General features: G+C 42.4%; 2 protein-coding genes across 6 annotated transcripts in view; one reads left to right on the top strand and one right to left on the bottom strand.

Moving 5' to 3' along the window:
• Window positions 1-647, top strand: part of LOC106916153 (E3 SUMO-protein ligase EGR2-like) — a 1,900-nt gene extending 1,253 nt beyond the window's left edge. Inside the window, exon 2 of the mRNA XM_014984255.2 lies at window positions 1-647. This exon is cut by the window's left edge and continues 894 nt beyond it. Within this exon, the coding sequence (XP_014839741.2) occupies window positions 1-107 (107 nt within the window). The 3' untranslated portion in view covers window positions 108-647.
• Window positions 648-3,333: 2,686 nt separating this feature from the next.
• Window positions 3,334-5,978, bottom strand: adob (2-aminoethanethiol dioxygenase b). 5 transcript variants are annotated; one of them, XM_014984307.2, is made up of 2 exons: window positions 5,726-5,978; window positions 3,334-5,639 (listed from the first exon to the last, which is right to left on the bottom strand). In XM_014984307.2, exon 2 carries the CDS (start codon window positions 5,493-5,495, stop codon window positions 4,734-4,736), a length of 762 nt encoding a protein of 253 aa, XP_014839793.1. In that variant the 5' UTR covers window positions 5,496-5,639; window positions 5,726-5,978; the 3' UTR covers window positions 3,334-4,733. The 5 variants fall into 5 exon arrangements, with proteins under 5 accessions (XP_014839793.1, XP_014839802.1, XP_087869216.1 ...); XM_014984316.2 differs by having other exon boundaries at window positions 3,334-5,558; XM_088013090.1 differs by having other exon boundaries at window positions 3,334-5,558; window positions 5,871-5,961.
• Window positions 5,979-18,413: the final 12,435 nt, after the last annotated feature.

The following is an 18,413-nucleotide window of genomic DNA, read 5'->3' as shown; positions in this document are numbered from 1 at the left end:
CGTTCTCCTGTGAGCAGTGCGGGAGGAAGTTTGCGCGCAGCGATGAGCGGAGGCGACACATGAAGATCCACCTGCGGCAGAAGGAGAAAAGGTCCTCCGCCTCCTAAAATCTACGATAATTTCACAGAAAACGTCGTTCTCTGCAAAAACCAGATTTTCGTTATTTATGAACTTAATCTGCAAAAATGAGCAGAAACTTCCACCAAGTTTAGTTTAGATGACAGAGAATAGATTGAGAAGAGTCTCACGTTCTGGTCCAGGACCTTCCTGTCTGTGTTCTGATGCTCTCAGGGATCCAAACAGCCCAGATTAGACATGAACTCAGCCACATGTGGCTCCATCATCTCAAAGGCTCAAATCCCAACTTCTTCATGCAGTAAAACGGTAGAATCACTTCCTCCACGTAGCTCAGGTGGTCCAGTCTCTGGAAGACATGTTGAATGTTTCAGTTTGTTTGCTCAGGACGTGAACTGGAGGGACGATCTGCAACTTTCACTGGATTTAAGGTTTTACCTGATGAATGTAGGAGGAGACGTCTGAGTCCAGGCGGAAAAGCTTCTGTCGTGCTGCAGAGTTCTTATGCAAACGTGACGAGCACTAAAGCAGCTTCTTGTTGATGCAAATAAATGTTGGTTTTGTTCTGGTGATTTGTTGTTTCTAGACAATCTGAACTAAAACTGATTTGGTTCTGGCTGCACTGGGGGAGACGGTACATCACTCAGCATGGTGCCTTCAGGGTTCGTACATCTTACAGGGAATGTGAAAACAGTAGATAGAACCTGGGTTTACAGATTACTTACAAGTAATTTGTCAGGGATCTTTGTTGTACCCCCTCTAGGGGGAATGTTTACCCCTGTAGAGGAACCCCTACAGAGGACATCTGGAGTACTTACAGCACATGTTCAGACAGGGTACTCCTCACCAGGTATAGGAAACACATCAGCAGTAAAATGCAGGGAATTATCAGAATTTCTTGGGTGGGAGAGTCTGAATAGTCTCTCCCACCGGACTAGCGGACCTGCTCAGCACCAGGAGGCAGTTCCTGGTGGCAGAACATGAATAAAAGAAAAGGGAAAATGTTCATGGTGAATCTGGCAGGTTTTATCTCTTTATCCAGTATGTGTGTGCCCCCCTTTTTAATGTTGCTCTGGGCAAATGCCCAAATGGTCCCTCTCATAAACGTGGAGAACATTTGGTCAAGTACCTTCTCTTTGGGGAACTTAAAGGTATTTATTTACACAGTACATACATTGTGCTACTTTTTCTAATACGTACAGGTACCATGATACCTACAGGGTAAATATAACCTGATATTTACTTTGGAGTAAATATTTAGTTACTTTAAGTCAACATGTGTTGACTTATGTGTTATTTTCAATCAGGTATATTTCTGTTTCTAACTACTTACCTCTATGGTATACTTCAGAGATGTACATATGGGGTACATACTATTTAAAAGTTTATTGCAGGGCACATTTAAATCTCTTTGGGGGTAAAGATACTAACTCTTACAGAGAACCTATGATTAACTCAAGTAGATGCTGTATTTTCCTATTTTTTCCTGAAAGTCCGGCTGTGTAGATCTTTCTGGACACAGATGGGGTATATAATGGCTACTTTGTTGTACAAACAGTTCTGTAATGTAGGTTTCATGTAAGTAGTGTAAACGTCCTCATCGGTGTATACTCTGTGGACTACTTACCAGGTGAGTAGAGAAACCGACAGGGTGAGGCAGTCTGGGCTTTCTTACTTACTGAACGCTGATCACAACACTAAGGAAAGCTTTCAGGCATTTCAAGTGTCTGAACTTCACTGTTAGCTTATAAGGAGCCTATACTCACACACAGCCCGGTATGTTCCTGGTACTTAAAGACTAGGGAATAGTTAGATGATACGCCCTCATTTCCACTCAGCCGTTTGGCACGGCTTGGTGCGGTTCGGTACAGGAGAGTGTTTCCACCGCTAGTTTATCTGTCACAGACTAAATGGAGTTGAACCCAACCACTTCATGTTGCATCATAGCCCGATGACAAACGGGACTCTCACCAGTGCAGAGGTTCTCAGCTCCAGTCCTAAAGGAGTTGAGAAACTTTTCGATGTCTACCTGGTCCAACACACCTCAATCAAATGCCTGAGTCACCTTTCAGTGCTCAGTGAAATCTCCAGAGTACTCAGGTGTGTTCAAGCAGAAACGCATCTAAAAGCTGCCAGATATCGACTCTAGAGACCTGGATATGAAGACACCTGAGCTAGTATGTCTCATGTTTGCTGCAAGCAGTGATGTTTTTCTGTCCCCTAACCAACGGACAGTGTAGACTGACGCCAGACACTCATTCCTAACTGTACCAAATCTTATGGACCAACAGCTGAAGGGAGTCCAGGACTGGTGAGGTACAGATCAGTTCTATGAACTACTTCTTCATGGGAACAGACTGAAACACTTCCCTGTTCTTACACTCGCCACCAAGAGAAGCCTGAAGGTGTGTGGCAGAAGGGAAACACCTAAAACATGCAGGTCAGTGGTCCCTGAGGACTGGAGCTGAGGAACATGGCTACTTTATCAGGTACTCACAAGGTACCAGTAGGAATTTACAGGCTGTGCTCGGGTCATTTCCTGGGTTCCTCTACCCTAAAGTCCTTGGTTGTAAATAATCTGTAGGTTTAGACTACACCAAGTGGTAGACTAGAACTGAAACCATTAATCAAATCACTGGACATTAAAAAACACAACTTCCTGACAGAACAACACTCAGGAAAAAATAAGCCAGATCTGTATTAAAAATATATAAGTTTTGCTCTTAGAATAATAAGCAGCTTTAGCTTCATCTGCTTCAAATTCTGTGGGAAAAACAAGTGTAGAAATTTAGGTAACTATTCAAAATTAATCATCATATCAGCTTTACACTGTACTGATGTTAAGACCACAAGAAAGGTTGAGATTTTTACGTTAATGTTAGATTTTCTTAGTTAAATATTTTCTGCATTTGAGTTTTTATTATCTAAATTGGGCAAAAACTTATGTTGTGATTAATTTTAGCTGCTTAAAGCACTGAAGAGACTTTTACTTGGGCAGATTTAAAATGTCTCAGTGATTTCTAATCAAAGTTTTGATCACTTCCCTAAATACCATGAGTTAAATCTCTTGAATCTGTTCATCAAACATTGATCAAAGATCATAAATCTGTCGGTTATCAGCTCATTTATCTGCTTCCTGTTCCCTCCTCCGCCACACGGTGGCAGCAGCGAGCTCTCTAGATCATTTTAGAGACGTTACCTTCTAAAAACTGGAGTTTTATTTATTCTGCACAGCTTAAAACTGAGGCTGAGACAAAACCATGTTGATTATCTTTATTTTGGAATCACGCTGACAGCTTTAACCTGCAAAGATCAACAAAACGACCCCAGCAGAATCTCAAAGGTTTGAGCTGGAGCCGGATTTTAATGCAGCAATCATCACATCCAGGTTCCCTGAGGATCTCGGAGATAAAAACCGCAGAGTCCAGATGAGAGGAGAAATCTGGAGTTTCTTTCTGTTGCTGAAAGCAGGAAGACGAGTCGGCGGCTGCAGCCTGGAGATTACTTGGTTCAAAGCTGCATCCTTCATGCAAACGCTGGAATAAACAGCAGTGGAGGCCGAGACACAAACAGATAAACGGATAAATCAGAGCGCAAACTGCTGAGATCAGGATGTTGTGATGCCAGAAATAAAACTGATTTTAATTCATTTCTCCTGGTCTGAAAATGTTCAATTACAGAGCAGCAAACGTCTCCAGTGGGTGTGTTGTTTAATTATTACTAAAAACATGAAGCATGTCATTAAGTCCAGATATGGAGCAGCAGATAACACGTCAGGTCTGCACAGATCAATGACTGACTGACTGACTGCAGGAAAACTGACATTCTGAGTCAGAATTATGTGTAATTTGGGTCAGAACAATGGAACTACTTTACAATGAGGCTCCTCATTACAGATAGCTAATACATATTTCATAGATATGTTAATTACTATCTAAATACTTTATAAACAATTAATTCTGGGAGATAAGGAGAAAAACTCTACAGTTGAGGCAAGTCGGTTCACCTGTATATTTCATCTAGTTATTATAGACTACTTTGCACAATTAGCATTTGTAAATGTTTTATTTTAGCATAGTCTCATTCTCACCCTTGATAATAAACAGTTATTAATGATTCATTAAGTGTTTATAGATGAATGGTAACATGTCTACTTGATGTGCAGAAAAACTGATTCTATAGAAAATCGCAATGATGAATCGATTCAATACGCTCAAAAAAATCATTTTCAGTCTGCTTCATCTTTTGTAAAATTATATAATGAATAATTGACATTTTTGTTTTGACTTAAGGAAAAGCGAGGCAGCTAGGCTAACATAATACTGGTTAATACTACAGAATTTTATGCACAAAAACATTTATGTTTAAATATAAACTGATGGAATCTGGTGTAGAATGGGACCTTAGAAAATCGTTTAAATAAATGTTTTGTCAGGCACACAATAGATCGCTTTAATCGAAAGTCGTTTTGAATCGAATGCTAAAAATCGAAATGAATCTCTGAACATTGAAAGATCCCTAATATCTCTAAATTATTTACTAGCCATCTATAAGGGGAGCTTTATTTTAAAGTGGTACCAGAATGAGTCTGCCCAGGTCCGTGAAGCCCGGTTCGGGACCGGGCCCAGGTCCATTTAACCAGGTTCGGTCCGGGTGGATCACAGGTGCACCTCCGGGCCGGGGTACGGCTCCCCTCCGCACCAGAAGTGAGACGGCTGGGAGATCTCCATGAGCCAGACCTCCTTCTCCTTCCCGTCCGCGGAGTTCGGTTCCGATTCCGTCAGAACCTGGTAGTAGTGGCAGTCCCTGCCGTCGTCCGGGTCGTACGGCGGGGCCAGAATATCCATGAACGCCGTCGGCCCGTCCACGGCGTCGATCTGGTGAAGGTTGTCCCGGTCCGGAGAGAGGACGCAGGGCCCGCTCTCCTCCGTGTATTCGGCGGAGGACCGCAGCACGGAGCGCCGCAGAGCGCCCATCTGCGCCGGGGGCAGCGGCGGCGCCGCCTGCGTCCCGCCGCCGTGCCGCTCCAGCCGGTCGAAGCAGCTGATCCTGACCTTCCCGTAGAGGACTTTGAGCACGCCGTGCATGCCCGGGTGGTCGTGCAGCGGGATGGAGGCGCCGGTTTTCAGCAGGAACACCCCCATGCTGAACTGGTCCGTCTCGCAGATGTGCATGTAGGTGACCGGCGGTACTCCGTGGTGGTACGGGTTCGGCCGCGGCGCGCTGTCCTCGGCTCTCCGCGGAACGAGCTTCAGGTCCGCCGCTCGGACTTCCGTCATCAGGGTCTTCAGTTTACCGTGGTTCTCTACGAAGGACTTTCCGCTCTCCTCACCGAGTCCTGGTGGGTTCCTGAAGGTGACCAGAGCCTGTCGGGCTATTCTCTGGACGATGGAAGTCATGGTGCTGTCGCTTGGCATCATCCCGGATCAGGAGCGCCGCTGCCCGGGTCCGCTGCCTGCGGTTAGCCGTAGCCCCTCAGTTAGCTTCAAAGATAGTATATTGTCAAGATACTTCACTCCGCTGTCAACCCGCTTCGAACTGAAGGATCTCTGCTCGGCGCCAAGCTGTTTAAAATTATTTCACAAAACTAAAATTAAACTAGTTTCAGTCTAAACATTAAATATTTAAACAGAATAATCATAATACTTACAATGAATATGATTCTATAGTAAAGCGACTTTATGTATAACACGTCCTGCTGTTCGTTTAATCGCTTTGTTATTTTCTAAACACAATCATGTTTAAATGTTTCGGAAAAAAATAACGAATTTCACAATAATCTCTGAATCTATTACCTCAAGGCAGAAAATCTGAATTTAACGGTCACTTCGTTTCACTTCGAAACCCCATTTTTAAATAACTGTCAAACACGTCCGCACCAGGCAGCTCGCACGCATAGAATCATGGGAGATGTAGTTATTTTTTTTATATTTTTTAGCTAAAAAAACTCTACTTTCTTGTCACAAAGTAAAATTAACTTGAAATACATTTAGAGAAGACTTAATATAGTTTTAGTACTTTATTTAAAAAAAGACTAAATGATTACTGTCAATATGTTTGCTAGTTTGAGATTGATCTTCCGAATGGATACACTACATTTCCCAGCATGCTACAGTCGGTGTAGCGATAACCAGTTATTCCTCGAATACAAGTGGTTAGGTAGGGAAAACAGGCTGTCTTTCTATCAAACTGTGTCAAGTTTGATGTTTATAGATCAGAAACTGAAACAAAAGGCGACTGTGTGTCACAGAAACCCTGAAGATCCCATTTTAAACTGGTGTCATCTGTTGTCTAAATCCAGGCGCCTTTTTATGCATCACAGAAAACATAAAAAATAAAAAGATTCTCCAGGGAGAGATGATTATACAACACATAGCTGCAAGAATTTATAAAAACAAGAGTTGGATCCACATGGTATAATTTTTTTTTTCTCTGACCAACCAGACTTGAAAACTCCACACAGTGTAAATTTGTGTAAATGAAGAAAATCCCCTTCAGATTGAAGGAAATGTTCATTGACCTTCTTGCGGTCTGTAACAGGTGATTTCAAAACAAACCAGGACTAAGATCACATGTTTTCCTCTACTAATCAGACTTTCAATTGATTTTAAAGCTCAGCTGTTTTTGTAGTCATCAATAATGCAGCACAAAAGCAAAGCTAACTCTGGAGTGTTAAACATGTTTTCATAAACCCTCCCAGAAAGATTGACCTCTGGTATTCACAGCCACTTGTAAAAAGATAAAATCCCAAATGCTTGACTCTAGTATATGCTTATAACTACCTATTGTAATAGTTTTAACACCAAATATACCTTAATATACATTAATACACAGTAGAAACCATCTTAGCACTACATTAGAAGCTAACATTTACCGTCTTCCTTATCTCTGTTACTGGCAGTAGTAGCTCAGCCAATCAGCACTAAGGAAAATGAATGGCGCTCCTGGATTCTCTGCTTTGCAAACATCTGCTAATAAAGTAGCATTAAGCCAAGATATGTCAGCTTCCAAAGCTGTATTTTATTTTTAATATTTTAGATATACTCTGTGAGAAAAAAATCAGCAGATAGGCAAAATTTCCCAGATTCAAACTGCTGCATCCTGGGTGCATAAAGTAGCATCAACATAGATCCTTCCTCCCAGCTGATAGACTCTATGCCTGTCACTACTTCCAACAAAATCAATGTCACTTACTGTAAATAGTCTGTTTTATAGCACAAATACACGACAACACTTTGTAATGTTTGATTAAAGTAACCTGTCCACTTATACTTTCCTCTGGATCAGAGTATGTTATTTTTAAAACCTACACAGTTTGTTGAAATGTTGCATTTACAGTACAATATGATATTATTTATTCTGTTTTAATGTGTTCAGTACTTTATATCTTTGTGTCTGTCACTTTGCTACTGTTGCACTTTTCCCTCCTATGGGACAACAAAGGTCATTTCTATGAAAAAATAATATTTGGAGTGTTATGTTCCAGACAGAAATTAGGCAGCAGTCCTCTTGTGGCGATAGAAAAACTGACATATATAGAAAACATAACATAATAGAGAAAAACAAAACAACCCTATATTTCCAAATATCAAAGTATTTTGCAACTCCAGTAAAATCCTCCTGATCCTGTCAGACCTCAGACTGACGTTGTGTTTAGCGATCATTTCCTGCAGGTGTCTCTGACTGATAAAATCCTTTATTTGGTGGAATCTGCTCACAGATTTATTTGTTTTGGTTGGACAGATCAAAGCAGACAGAAAGAGCGGATCCGCGACCCGCTTCACACCAGAACCGGATGTATAAACCTCATGATACGCTTTTCCCACACATGAAGGAAAAGGAAGCACCTCAACCATGATGTCACATTCCCATCAGTGGTTTTACGGTTCACTTCTCTAAGAAACAAACAGTATATGAACACATTATTCAGCTGATAAAGCATAAAGGAGAGGCTTGAGATAGGAGTGCAGATAAATGGGCCTGAATATTCTTAACTTTGGGAGATCAGCTGATTAAATGGTAAGTCAATCTGATCTTACCGACTTCCACAAAGTTCTGAAAATCAGCCCCTGTTTCCTTTTACTCTGCTGCCGACTTGTCGCTGTATTTAGCCTCTTTAGCGACAAAAAAATCAATACTTACCAAATCAATATCAGCAGGTCAGGCTTTTTAAAGATCAGTAATTGGTCAGAAAACTGAGGAGGCGACTTGACCTCAAATTCTCCTGATCTCAAAAAAATGGAGGATCTGGAAACGAAGAAACTAAATATTTAGTTTACAAACTAGGGATTTAGTTTCTTACCAAATATTTGGCTTGCTAACTAAATATTTATAAATGAATGAATAGCATGGTAAAAATGTGACCAATAAAATAACCAAACATGATTGTGGTTTAAACGCCTCATCCTGTTCCATTAACATAAGAAAGTGACTGAACTTTAGTTTTTCATTGTTTGTGCTTATATGTAAATAATAAAAAACTAATAATGGTGGAAACATAATTAGGTTATTACAGTGTTATTATGCCTGATGTAATCATCGATAGTGAACATTTTGATTAATTTTTACTTCTTAAAAACATTCTATTGAATTAGGATAACAACTGAAAGATCTTATATTTACATTTGAATATTTGTTGTTTTCTTTATTATTTAAATAGAAGCTCAAGAATAAAAGTACAGGTTCATTTGAAGGACATGTTTTCATAATTAGTTTTGGGATGAAAATGAAAACTTCCAAGTCCAAGACAGTTTGGAGATGACAAAGGGAGTCAGTGGATGAATGTTTTCTCCTCACTTTAGGTATTTTTTGTGTTTCTATAATTGTTCAAGTCATTTTAGGGATTTTTACATTTTATTCTGAGTTTTATGTGTCTGTTGCAGTAAGGTAATGTCTTTTTCTGGTAAAACCAGTAGATTAGAAATGTGGTGAGCGTTGAGTTTTTGAATCTTCCCTTTGTCAGCCGGCCTCCCCGACACCTCCAGTAAAAATAAAACGTGCTCCCCGTCAGGCCCAGCAGGACGCCGACGTCTCCGTGCGTGGAGCATCACCGTCTCCCACGCTGCTCCTCAGCCTCCGTCTGATAAACATCTGACACCCACCTCCACACAATGTGACACCAAAACACTGCGCAGCTCGCGTGACGTCACGCCTCTCCTCTCCTCCAGCAACATGTTGGCTTTTTTCTACAAGCAGGAAGTGAAGAGAGGCTGAAAATAGACGGAGTGATTGAGGGCCTGATGTGGAGCCAAGCAGTGGAAGCCCTGCGTGGGTCATCGTCCAAACCAAATAAACAGGATGACTTATTGCAGAGCAGCAGGCCATCAACACACACCGCCCTGTATATTTAGAACACGGCTGTAAACAGCAAACAGTTTACCTCGTTTTGTGTCGATAACAGACTGTCGATGTTCTCCAAACGCTCCGAGTTCAGTGGGAACATTTACAGGAAGAAAAGCTGTTTAACAAGAGAATTTACTGTCTATTTTAGTATCAACTCTGCATGTTTACTGGGTGAATTCAGGATGAAATAAGCTGAATTTTGAACAGTTTGCCCTCTAATTAAAGGTATTTTCAGTCAAGGACAGGAGGAAATAAAAGCATTAATAATTGTCTGCTTATTGTTCCAGGATTCCTGGAAAGCAGAATTCCTGTTTATTCCCATTTAGTTTCAACTCAGCAAACTTACATTCGAACATGTTGTCATTAATTTCTGTGGTTCTAGGATTGGAAAAGATGAGACACTTTTTTGTTTAAAGTTTTTCCAGCAAAAAAGGTGAAATAAATAAATCCTGAAATGCATGAAGCCATAAAAACTCCCATAATTCACCAAACATCAGCGTATTGATCCACACACAGATCAATACCAGCGTTATTTAAACTCAGGAGGCAGCAGCACCTGAGCTCTTGTAAAGTGGTTCTGAGTCGGTTCTGGTCCAGAAGTTACCAACAAACCAGAGCAAAAACATAAAATTACTCCGTCTGGTAGATGTTTAATGATGGGTGTTGAGCTGAACTGAATTAACTGAACTTTTGGTAGAAGCAAAGAAGAAAGTAACAGAACGGCAGCATCTCCAGTCAGTGCAGAGACACAAACGTCTATCGGCCTGAAATATTCACTGTGTGAGCAGTAAAGCTCCTTCAGGGTGATAATCTAACTAGTAGACTGATTATTAATGAAGTCAATGAGACGTTTTAGTTACATGTTCTTGTGTTAGCAGGCAGCTGACATCACTCTGCATCTAAAATGTCTCAAATGCAGGAAATGTTTTCTAAAACTGGAAAACTTTAAGCGTTTCTGCCCGACGTTTACACGACTTTCAGAATTTAAATTTGTTCATGTAAAATCGGCTCTTATCCCAATATCTAACCTACTCATACTCATCAATGGCTGATCACATATCTGCATGACTCCAGACAATAAAAAATAACCTAATCCAACTCCGGTCCATTTGCCTAGAAAGTCCGGTTTGTTTCTGAATGCGTAATCAGCAAACTCTGGTCCCCCATAAGCCTCAGTCTGGGTTCGGTTGAAGTGAACTCTGGTGCGGTTCAAATGCAGATATGAGCACCAAGCGGACCAGAGACCGCTGCAACAGCAGGTAGTGGACCACAGCACACGGCATTCTGGGTAAATTCAACTAAAACCAGCGCATTGGTCTAACGCTAGTGGGAGGAATGTCTCTTTATCTTTTACCAAAGACAAAAGAGAAATCCTCAAACCGCTAAAATCTGACGTCGCTCCATTTTAACAAGGAAATTGCTCTCAGAGTCTTCAGAGGTTTTTGTGTCGTTTCCTTCAGTGGTTCTTGGTGCAGCGCCCCCACAGGCCAGGAGGGGAACAGGTTGGTTGGACTCAGAGCCACAGCAGCTGGAGGTGGAGCAGATGAAGAAACTTTGGTCCACAACAGAACCGAGCCTACCGGACTATCAGGTGGGAACTACAGGAAGCTCTGGCTTTTTCCTCCAACAAGTTGGAACAACTTCAATGTCTTCAATGCCAAATAAAGCAAATGAAAAAGGCCTCGATGGTCAATAATCAGTTACTCCAGCAGGTACAAAGAAAGACCAGCTTTTTAAATAAAACCAGCATTAAAACCAACTTCCTGACCCAATCAGGACGTATGAATCGGTCATAGACCAGTGGTGAACATGCCGAACCCTCAAAAGGCAACAAAGGGCGGTTTGAGACTTGCGTGCCGTTATCCCTCTGACACTTCAACGTGAGCGGATCCAAATGTGTTTAGTGACAGACTTCTGTCCTCAGGGTAAAGACAGGAAACTGAATCCAGAGGCCAAACAATCCCGTAGGGAAAGTTCACATGCAGACACTGACATCACACATAACCCTGCGCTGTTCTTCATTTCCGAGACATGAAGTGGTTCCTATAATCCTGCAGCAACTAATTTATAGTCTGTTTAAGTTGAACTCCACAAAGCAGCCTGCGAGCCGCATTTCCGTCTGATTTTCTCAGCGAGTCTGTGCCTGCAGAGATGTGTTTATCTGTGACGGGGTTACAATCTGCAGATGCTCGCTGATACCACCGTTTCACAAAAACACATTTTCTCCCAGCAAAGATGGCGACGTCAGCGAGGTGACTTCACGGCCGGGAGCGCGAACAGAGAGCGGTGCCGTGCGAGCGTCCGCCGTGACGTCAATGTGTTGTGTTATCGTGTTTACTCTCTGTGTGGAAGACCAACACACGCCTGCTTTATTTATTGACACACTCAGAGGCAGTTATGAACCGTAACAAAACAAGTCATTTAACTTTCTGCCGAGGCTCCTGTTCATCTCCAGATGTTTTCTCTCCAGATAGCAACGAATTGGGCCAAGAAACAACATTACACCAACACATCGCTATTGCACATAGGAAACATGAGATCTATTGTACTTACAGTTTGTTCTGAAACCGACTAAAATAAAATAGTAACGGAGTGAAACAGACTTTCTATTTATATCTCCAGTCATCTTGGAGCTTTTCTAGGCTTTCTCAGAAAAATTTTATTTTTTTTGGCTTTTATCCAAAAACAGCCTCCAAAACTGAAAGAAGTCAGAACAGCATCAAACATTCAATAAACTATTATAAATGGATTTCTAAGCACATTCTGTCAAGGCCAAGAATATTCATGAACACATCGCTTTGCACACAGGAAACATGAGATCTACTGGATTTACAGTTTTGATGCACATTTTCTGAAACCGACTAAAATAAAATAGTAAGTTTCCGAGTCAGACTTTCTGTTAGTATTTACAGTGACTTGGTTCTGCTCCAGAAAATGGTCTTTATTTTGGCCGTTATCCAAAACTAAAGAGGAGCCAGAACTGTGTGAAAACATGAAAGAAATGATTTTAAAATGGATTTTAAAGCACATTAAGAATTTGTTCTTGTTTCTGTGGTTTAAACCCGGTCGCCTCAGACCAGAACCAGCCTTGTTCATCAGGCTGATGAGCCTTTTTGGGCCTCTGGACACTTTCAACAACAGACTTAGAGAAGATATGCAGCACCTTGATGCAGGTGCTGAAGATGAATCCATTATGAAATGATAACCCAACACTGTGTTGTTCAAAACTATCAGCATTTTAAAGAAAATTCACAGAAAACTCTACAAGCTATTTAAAACAAGGAAATGTGTAAATATTAAAAATAAAGTTTCTCAGCACAATATTTATTTACTCTTAATCTATCAGTATGATTTGTATTTTTAAATGTTCATGTTGGTTCCTCTCTGTTAATGACCCTCAATGGTCAGTGAAATAAACTGAAAATAATAAAAACGATTTACTGTCAGTCTGAAAATGTTCTGTAGATGTTTGACTCAGAGGTTTCATTCGTTTATTTCTGAAAATATTTCTGTTGAACTGCAATTCAGAAGCAACATCTGATTTTCACTGGTTAATTTTCAGTTATTGCTTTGATCAGTTTCAAGATATTTTAATTATCATTGTGGGTTTTTCAGTGGTTAGCAGGGAGATACCAACTATTCAGTCATGTGTGTGTGTGCGTGCGTGTGTGTGTGTGTGTGTGTGTGTGTGTGTGTGTGTGTGTGTGTGTGTGTGTGTGTGTGTGTGTGTGTGTGTGTGACCCAGTGATGGGGATGGAAATGAGCTGGTATGTCTAGAAGGTGTGATGTGACACCAAGCAGCAGCCAAAGGTTCCTTCTGTGACAGAAGATGCTTCATGTGGGACAGAATCAGCAGCACCTCATGGAGCCTCACTGTGGTTCTGGATGATGTCACGGTGATCTCTTCACCAATCTACACACCTCTAACCTGCTGCGAAGCTCTAAAACTCCGTCCACTTAGTGACTCGGGGTTAGGACCCGACTCACTTCAGAGCCCAGATCCCATATCAGCAGCATCCCAAAGGAGACCCAGAGGGAAAAGGTCGTAAACCTCCTCCAAGTCAACAAAGCACATAAAACTGATTGCTTGAGGTCCCAGATGTCCTCAAGCATCCAGAGAATGACCAGAATAAACAGATGAATCAGAGCAGAAAAACCCAAACTGGTTCAATAAAAGGCAAAAGCCCCATTCGGTTTCCTCTGTGGTTCTTAGATGTTCTCAGTGTCTCATGAGAAACAAGCACTGCAAGAAAAAAAGGTTTTCATTCCTCAAACTCAGAGCCAAATGTTCTCACACATGAATAAAAAACATGTTTTTCCTGCTTTATGATTCCATCACATAAAGACACATGTGGTCTTGTTTTTAATGACAGATTGCACTAGAGGCACCATGTGACTGAAGGGAAGAAACGTTAATAGAAGACAGATATAAAAATCTTCAACATGTTAAACACACTGTTTGCATCTTATTGTAGTTTTTTAATCAAACTGCACATTTAACTTTTAATTAATGTTTTTTCTCTCTGCTTCACTTCGTTTCCCCTGAATTGTTATACAATAGCTCCCCCTGCTGGTTAACATACCGCACTGCACCTAAAACGTGTCAGAAATTTCTGCATAAAAGGTCAAAGGTTTCAGCAGTAAAGCTGCTTTTGGACCAAAGAGGAACCAGCTCTGGCACTCAACGAAAACATTACTATTCTTGAAAGGAAAATGTTTGGGGACACACAAAGTATGTTTGTTTTATAAGCCATGTTTTTTAAAGTCTGGCTAAAAAATATTCTCCCACTTTTTACTGTAAACAGACTTCGGTACACTTATTCCATAAACCTGTCTGAGGGTTTATGTTGCTGGGAATAGAATAAATACAATAGAAAACATTAAACTGGAAAAGTCAGGAACACATCTACAATATAGCTACAATATGTTTTTCCTCTTTTTTAACTTCTGCCATTAAAATAAAATTTTGCATGTTTAATTTCTGAGCTGGTAAAAATAAAATAATTCATAATAAAATTAGAATTATTGATTCAAAAAAGAAAAAATGGCCCCAGAGTTTTTACCAGTTGCTTTGTTTTGGATGATGGTGAAACGTTTGGATCATTTTATACGTTTCTTCAAAGGTTCTTATGTTTCAGGTGATTTTGGTTTTTTTATGATATGATGCCTTTATCGTTGACCTGACAGTAATAAAGTCTCTTTTGCTCCTTGAGCAACCAGCAAAGCTGAGCAATTTGGAGGTGTGTGTGTTTGAACTCCTGCACCAAGCACAGCAAACATCTTATTACAGTTTGAAGAGTCTTATCACAGATTTCTTTCAGACTTGCATTTATTTCGCTTATTTTTTTCTAATTCCCCAGGTTTTGCACATCTGGTTGCCATGGAAACAGCTCAGATGATATCACATGATCTGCAGAAACGATTAAGCAAACGGTCCAAGGAGTGTGTCCTCGGTTCTACCGTTCAAGTTCACATATCTGCACTAATTCATCTGCCTCCCGTGTGTGTGTGTGTGTGTGTGTGTGTGTGTGTGTGCGTGTGTGTCTACATGCTTCATGAGCGTTGGTCTTACTTCATGTGTGTGTGTTTACACTTGGATGAGCCTTCTGTTCAGTGTGTGATCGCTCTCACTGAGCTGGGTTTTTAGGTCGCAGTGTTCTCTACCACACACACACACACACACACACACACACACACACACACACACACACACACGGCAATGTCAGAGGACGATGTTGGGCGCTATTAGTCGCTGGACGGCCGCGGCTGTGTTTGGATGTTTAGGGGGTCCCAGAGGTCTTGTCAGGCGTACAGGGAGGAAGTGGAGCTGAGAGGCTGTGTGTGTGTGTGTGTGTGTGTGTGTGTGTGTGTGTGTGTGTGTGTTGCTGCAGGGTTTCCAGCCTCCACTGCTGTGTAACATGTCGACTTGTTTTAGTGATGTCATGCTGTACAAACACACACACACTCTGTTATTGTAACCCTCACACACACTCCTCTGTCCCGAGTCAAACACGGGGTTAACGAGTCTCTGACAGGGCGACTCGGCAGCAAACGGCCTCAGGTCCATTAAAGCTGCAGGACCTTCAGGTTCTGGTTCTGATCCAGTCGGTGAACCTGATGTTGGGATTCAGTTTCTGTCGAACATTCAGGTCAAACCCACAGCTGACACCACATCACTGGATCCGACACCAGAACGGAACCAGAACCTCGGTTCTGAAACCTCCAACTGGAAACGATTTGATGTTTCAGAAAGTTCAACAACGGGACGTTTCCAATGTTACGGATTATGAAAGTTAGTTTAGTTGGACCTGCAATGTTGCCCAATCTGAAAACAGCAACAGGAAAAGGAGTTTGAGGAAGGAAACGGACGTGATGGAGACCCAGAACCGGGCCCAGAACCGGACCCAGAACCGGGCCCAGAACCGGGCCCAGAACCGGGCCCAGAACAGGGCTCAGAACCGGACCCACACCCGGGCCCAGAACCGGGCCCAGAACCAGGACCCAGAACCGGACCCAGAACATGGCCCAGAACCGGGCCCAGAACAGGGCCCAGAACCGGACCCAGAACCGGGCCCAGAACCGGGCTCAGAACTGGACCCAGAACCAGGACCCAGAACCGGGCCCAGAACCGGGCAAAGAACCGGACCCAGAACCGGGCCCAGAACCGGGCTCAGAACTGGACCCAGAACCAGGACCCAGAACCGGACCCAGAACCGGGCCCAGAACAGGGCTCAGAACCGGGTCCAGAACCGGGCCCAGAACAGGGCCCAGAACCGGGTCCAGAACCAGGACCCAGAACCGGGTCCAGAACCGGGCTCAGAACCGGGTCCAGAACCAGGACCCAGAACCGGGCTCAGAACCGGGCTCAGAACCAGGACAAAGAATTCCTGGTTTGATCCAAGGGATACCAGCACAGCGACCGGCAACGACCGAGGGGCAGTTTGTCACAGGATGAAGCAGCTAACAAACCATCATCATCATCATCATCATCATCATCATCATCATCACCATCACCATCATCACCATCATCATCATCATCATCATCACCATCATCATCACCATCATCATCATCACCATCTTCACCTTCATCATCATCATCATCTTCATCACCACCCCCTTCATCATCATCGCCGTGTGCAGCAGGTCAGTCTGGTCTCTGAATCCTCCACCCGCCCCTTCAGCTGCTCACTGTCTAAACTTGGCCACCATCATCATCATCATCTTCATCACCACCATCATCACCTCTGACCCGTTTGGAGTTGATCTGCTGTTTCCTTGTTTAGATGGTCTTTGGTCCAAACGATCTCCACCTGTGATGGATCTACATGTTGATCCGGTCGGGTCTGCATTGGGTAAAACATCATCCAGAACCGATGAAGTCATCATGAACGAAGGTTTGTTTTCCTACCCAGCTGAATATTGAATATCCAGAAAAATAACTAGTCCACGTCTCTGTAACACATTATTGGTTTCTATTAAACCTGATCGGTGCACCAGGCCAGCCGGCTGCTGCATTCCTGCTGTGGAACATCTGTGGATAAAGTCTCTGCTTTAATCCATCAGATGATGCTCTGTGCTCCACCTTGCACCTCTGCAGCGTTTGGCAGGATTAAAAACGGTCTGTTAATCAAAACCTCCTCTATGTGGCGACATCTTCAGGGCTCCACTGCCCATGATTCCCCATGTGACCTGAACTGCTGACGGCGTTCCCGGACCATGGTCCGAGTTATTCCAACCGCACGGCCTGATGTGCCAGAAGCTCGAGGAACGCGTCCAAACAAACGCTGAGCTGGAACCGCGCAGAACAAGCTAGAGGCTCAACGCGGGTCCAGGTTGTCCTCCATTCAGAAAGAGCCACCAGGTGACGCTGCGATAGTTCACCGCATGCGACCCGATCTGTTGTAGAAGTAACAAAATAATCCCAATAATCCAAGTAATCAAATCAAATCACAAAACAAATCCACTTTAAGGACTTTCAGCTCATTTAGGTCAGTCCTCTTACCTCAGAGTTGTTTTCAAACATACTTTATAAAACACAATGATCACTGACAGACAAAACCTGAATGAAGAGTTTCTACGTAGGAAACAGAGTCAGGAAAGATGGGAGCCATGATCAGGAATAAAGCATCTTAATCTGGTCTAATCCAGGTATTAACGCTTGAACATAAACATTTAAAACAAAACAACCTGGACATGATCCATCGTCTGTTTGGTCCAAACCGACGCCATGATGGATTAACTTTACAACGAAGAAGCTGCTGAGCAACTAGACCCTCAGTCTCTGGTTGCTATGGTGACGGTACAGGAAGCCCACACCATCAGACAAAAAGTCAGAATTTAAGCCTCTGACAAACAGTCACTGTAACAAAACTAAAGAAAATGTTCAAACCTAAAGAGTTGGTCTGCAGTTCAGGTTGATTCAACAGGAAACCAGCAGGGAGAAACAGACAGAAACGCCTCCAACTCCAGGAATAAAATGTTCATGTGGCCATGAGAGGTCGACTAAACGAAACGGTTCCTGAATATTTCAGACTCTAGATTGAAACATCATTAAAATCTGAGCAGGAGATTCTCAGAGAAAATCCTGAAACTTAGATTGTTAAACGGTAAAATGGATGAAGGTGTAGATTCAGAGAGAAGTTCCTCCTTTCTGTGGTTTCAGCTGTTAGTTAAGACTCATGGCAGCCGCCTGTTTCCAGGACTTTACCAAATAAAAATACTCAGACTAAAACAGTTTCAGGGCTATTTAACCTATTGAAAAGAAACAAAAGAAGAAAACAGGAAACCTGAGGTGAAAACAACAAACTCCAACAAGATGATCGACAGCAGGAGCCACATCAGAAAAATAATGAGTTTCTACCACTGATGGCCTGGAGCAAATAAAAACCAGACTGAAGATGAAATGGGGACAGATGTTAGCAGCAAGGTGCAGATGAGTGGAGAGCAAACCCAGCAGCAGACTCCCAGCCTCTGCTGCTCATCTCCTCAGTTCTTGC

The sequence above is a fragment of the Poecilia mexicana genome, unplaced genomic scaffold (assembly GCF_051168715.1).
Source record: "Poecilia mexicana isolate PSO_F unplaced genomic scaffold, ASM5116871v1 scaffold_15, whole genome shotgun sequence".
Taxonomy (NCBI): domain Eukaryota; kingdom Metazoa; phylum Chordata; class Actinopteri; order Cyprinodontiformes; family Poeciliidae; genus Poecilia; species Poecilia mexicana.
Note: the sequence above shows the minus strand (reverse complement) of the source record. Positions and strands in the feature narration are given on the sequence as shown.

What these genes read in the sequence shown, in the direction of transcription:
- adob (XM_014984307.2), bottom strand. Translation starts at nt 5,495, where the DNA reads ATGATGCCAAGCGACAGCACCATGACTTCCATCGTCCAGAGAATAGCC.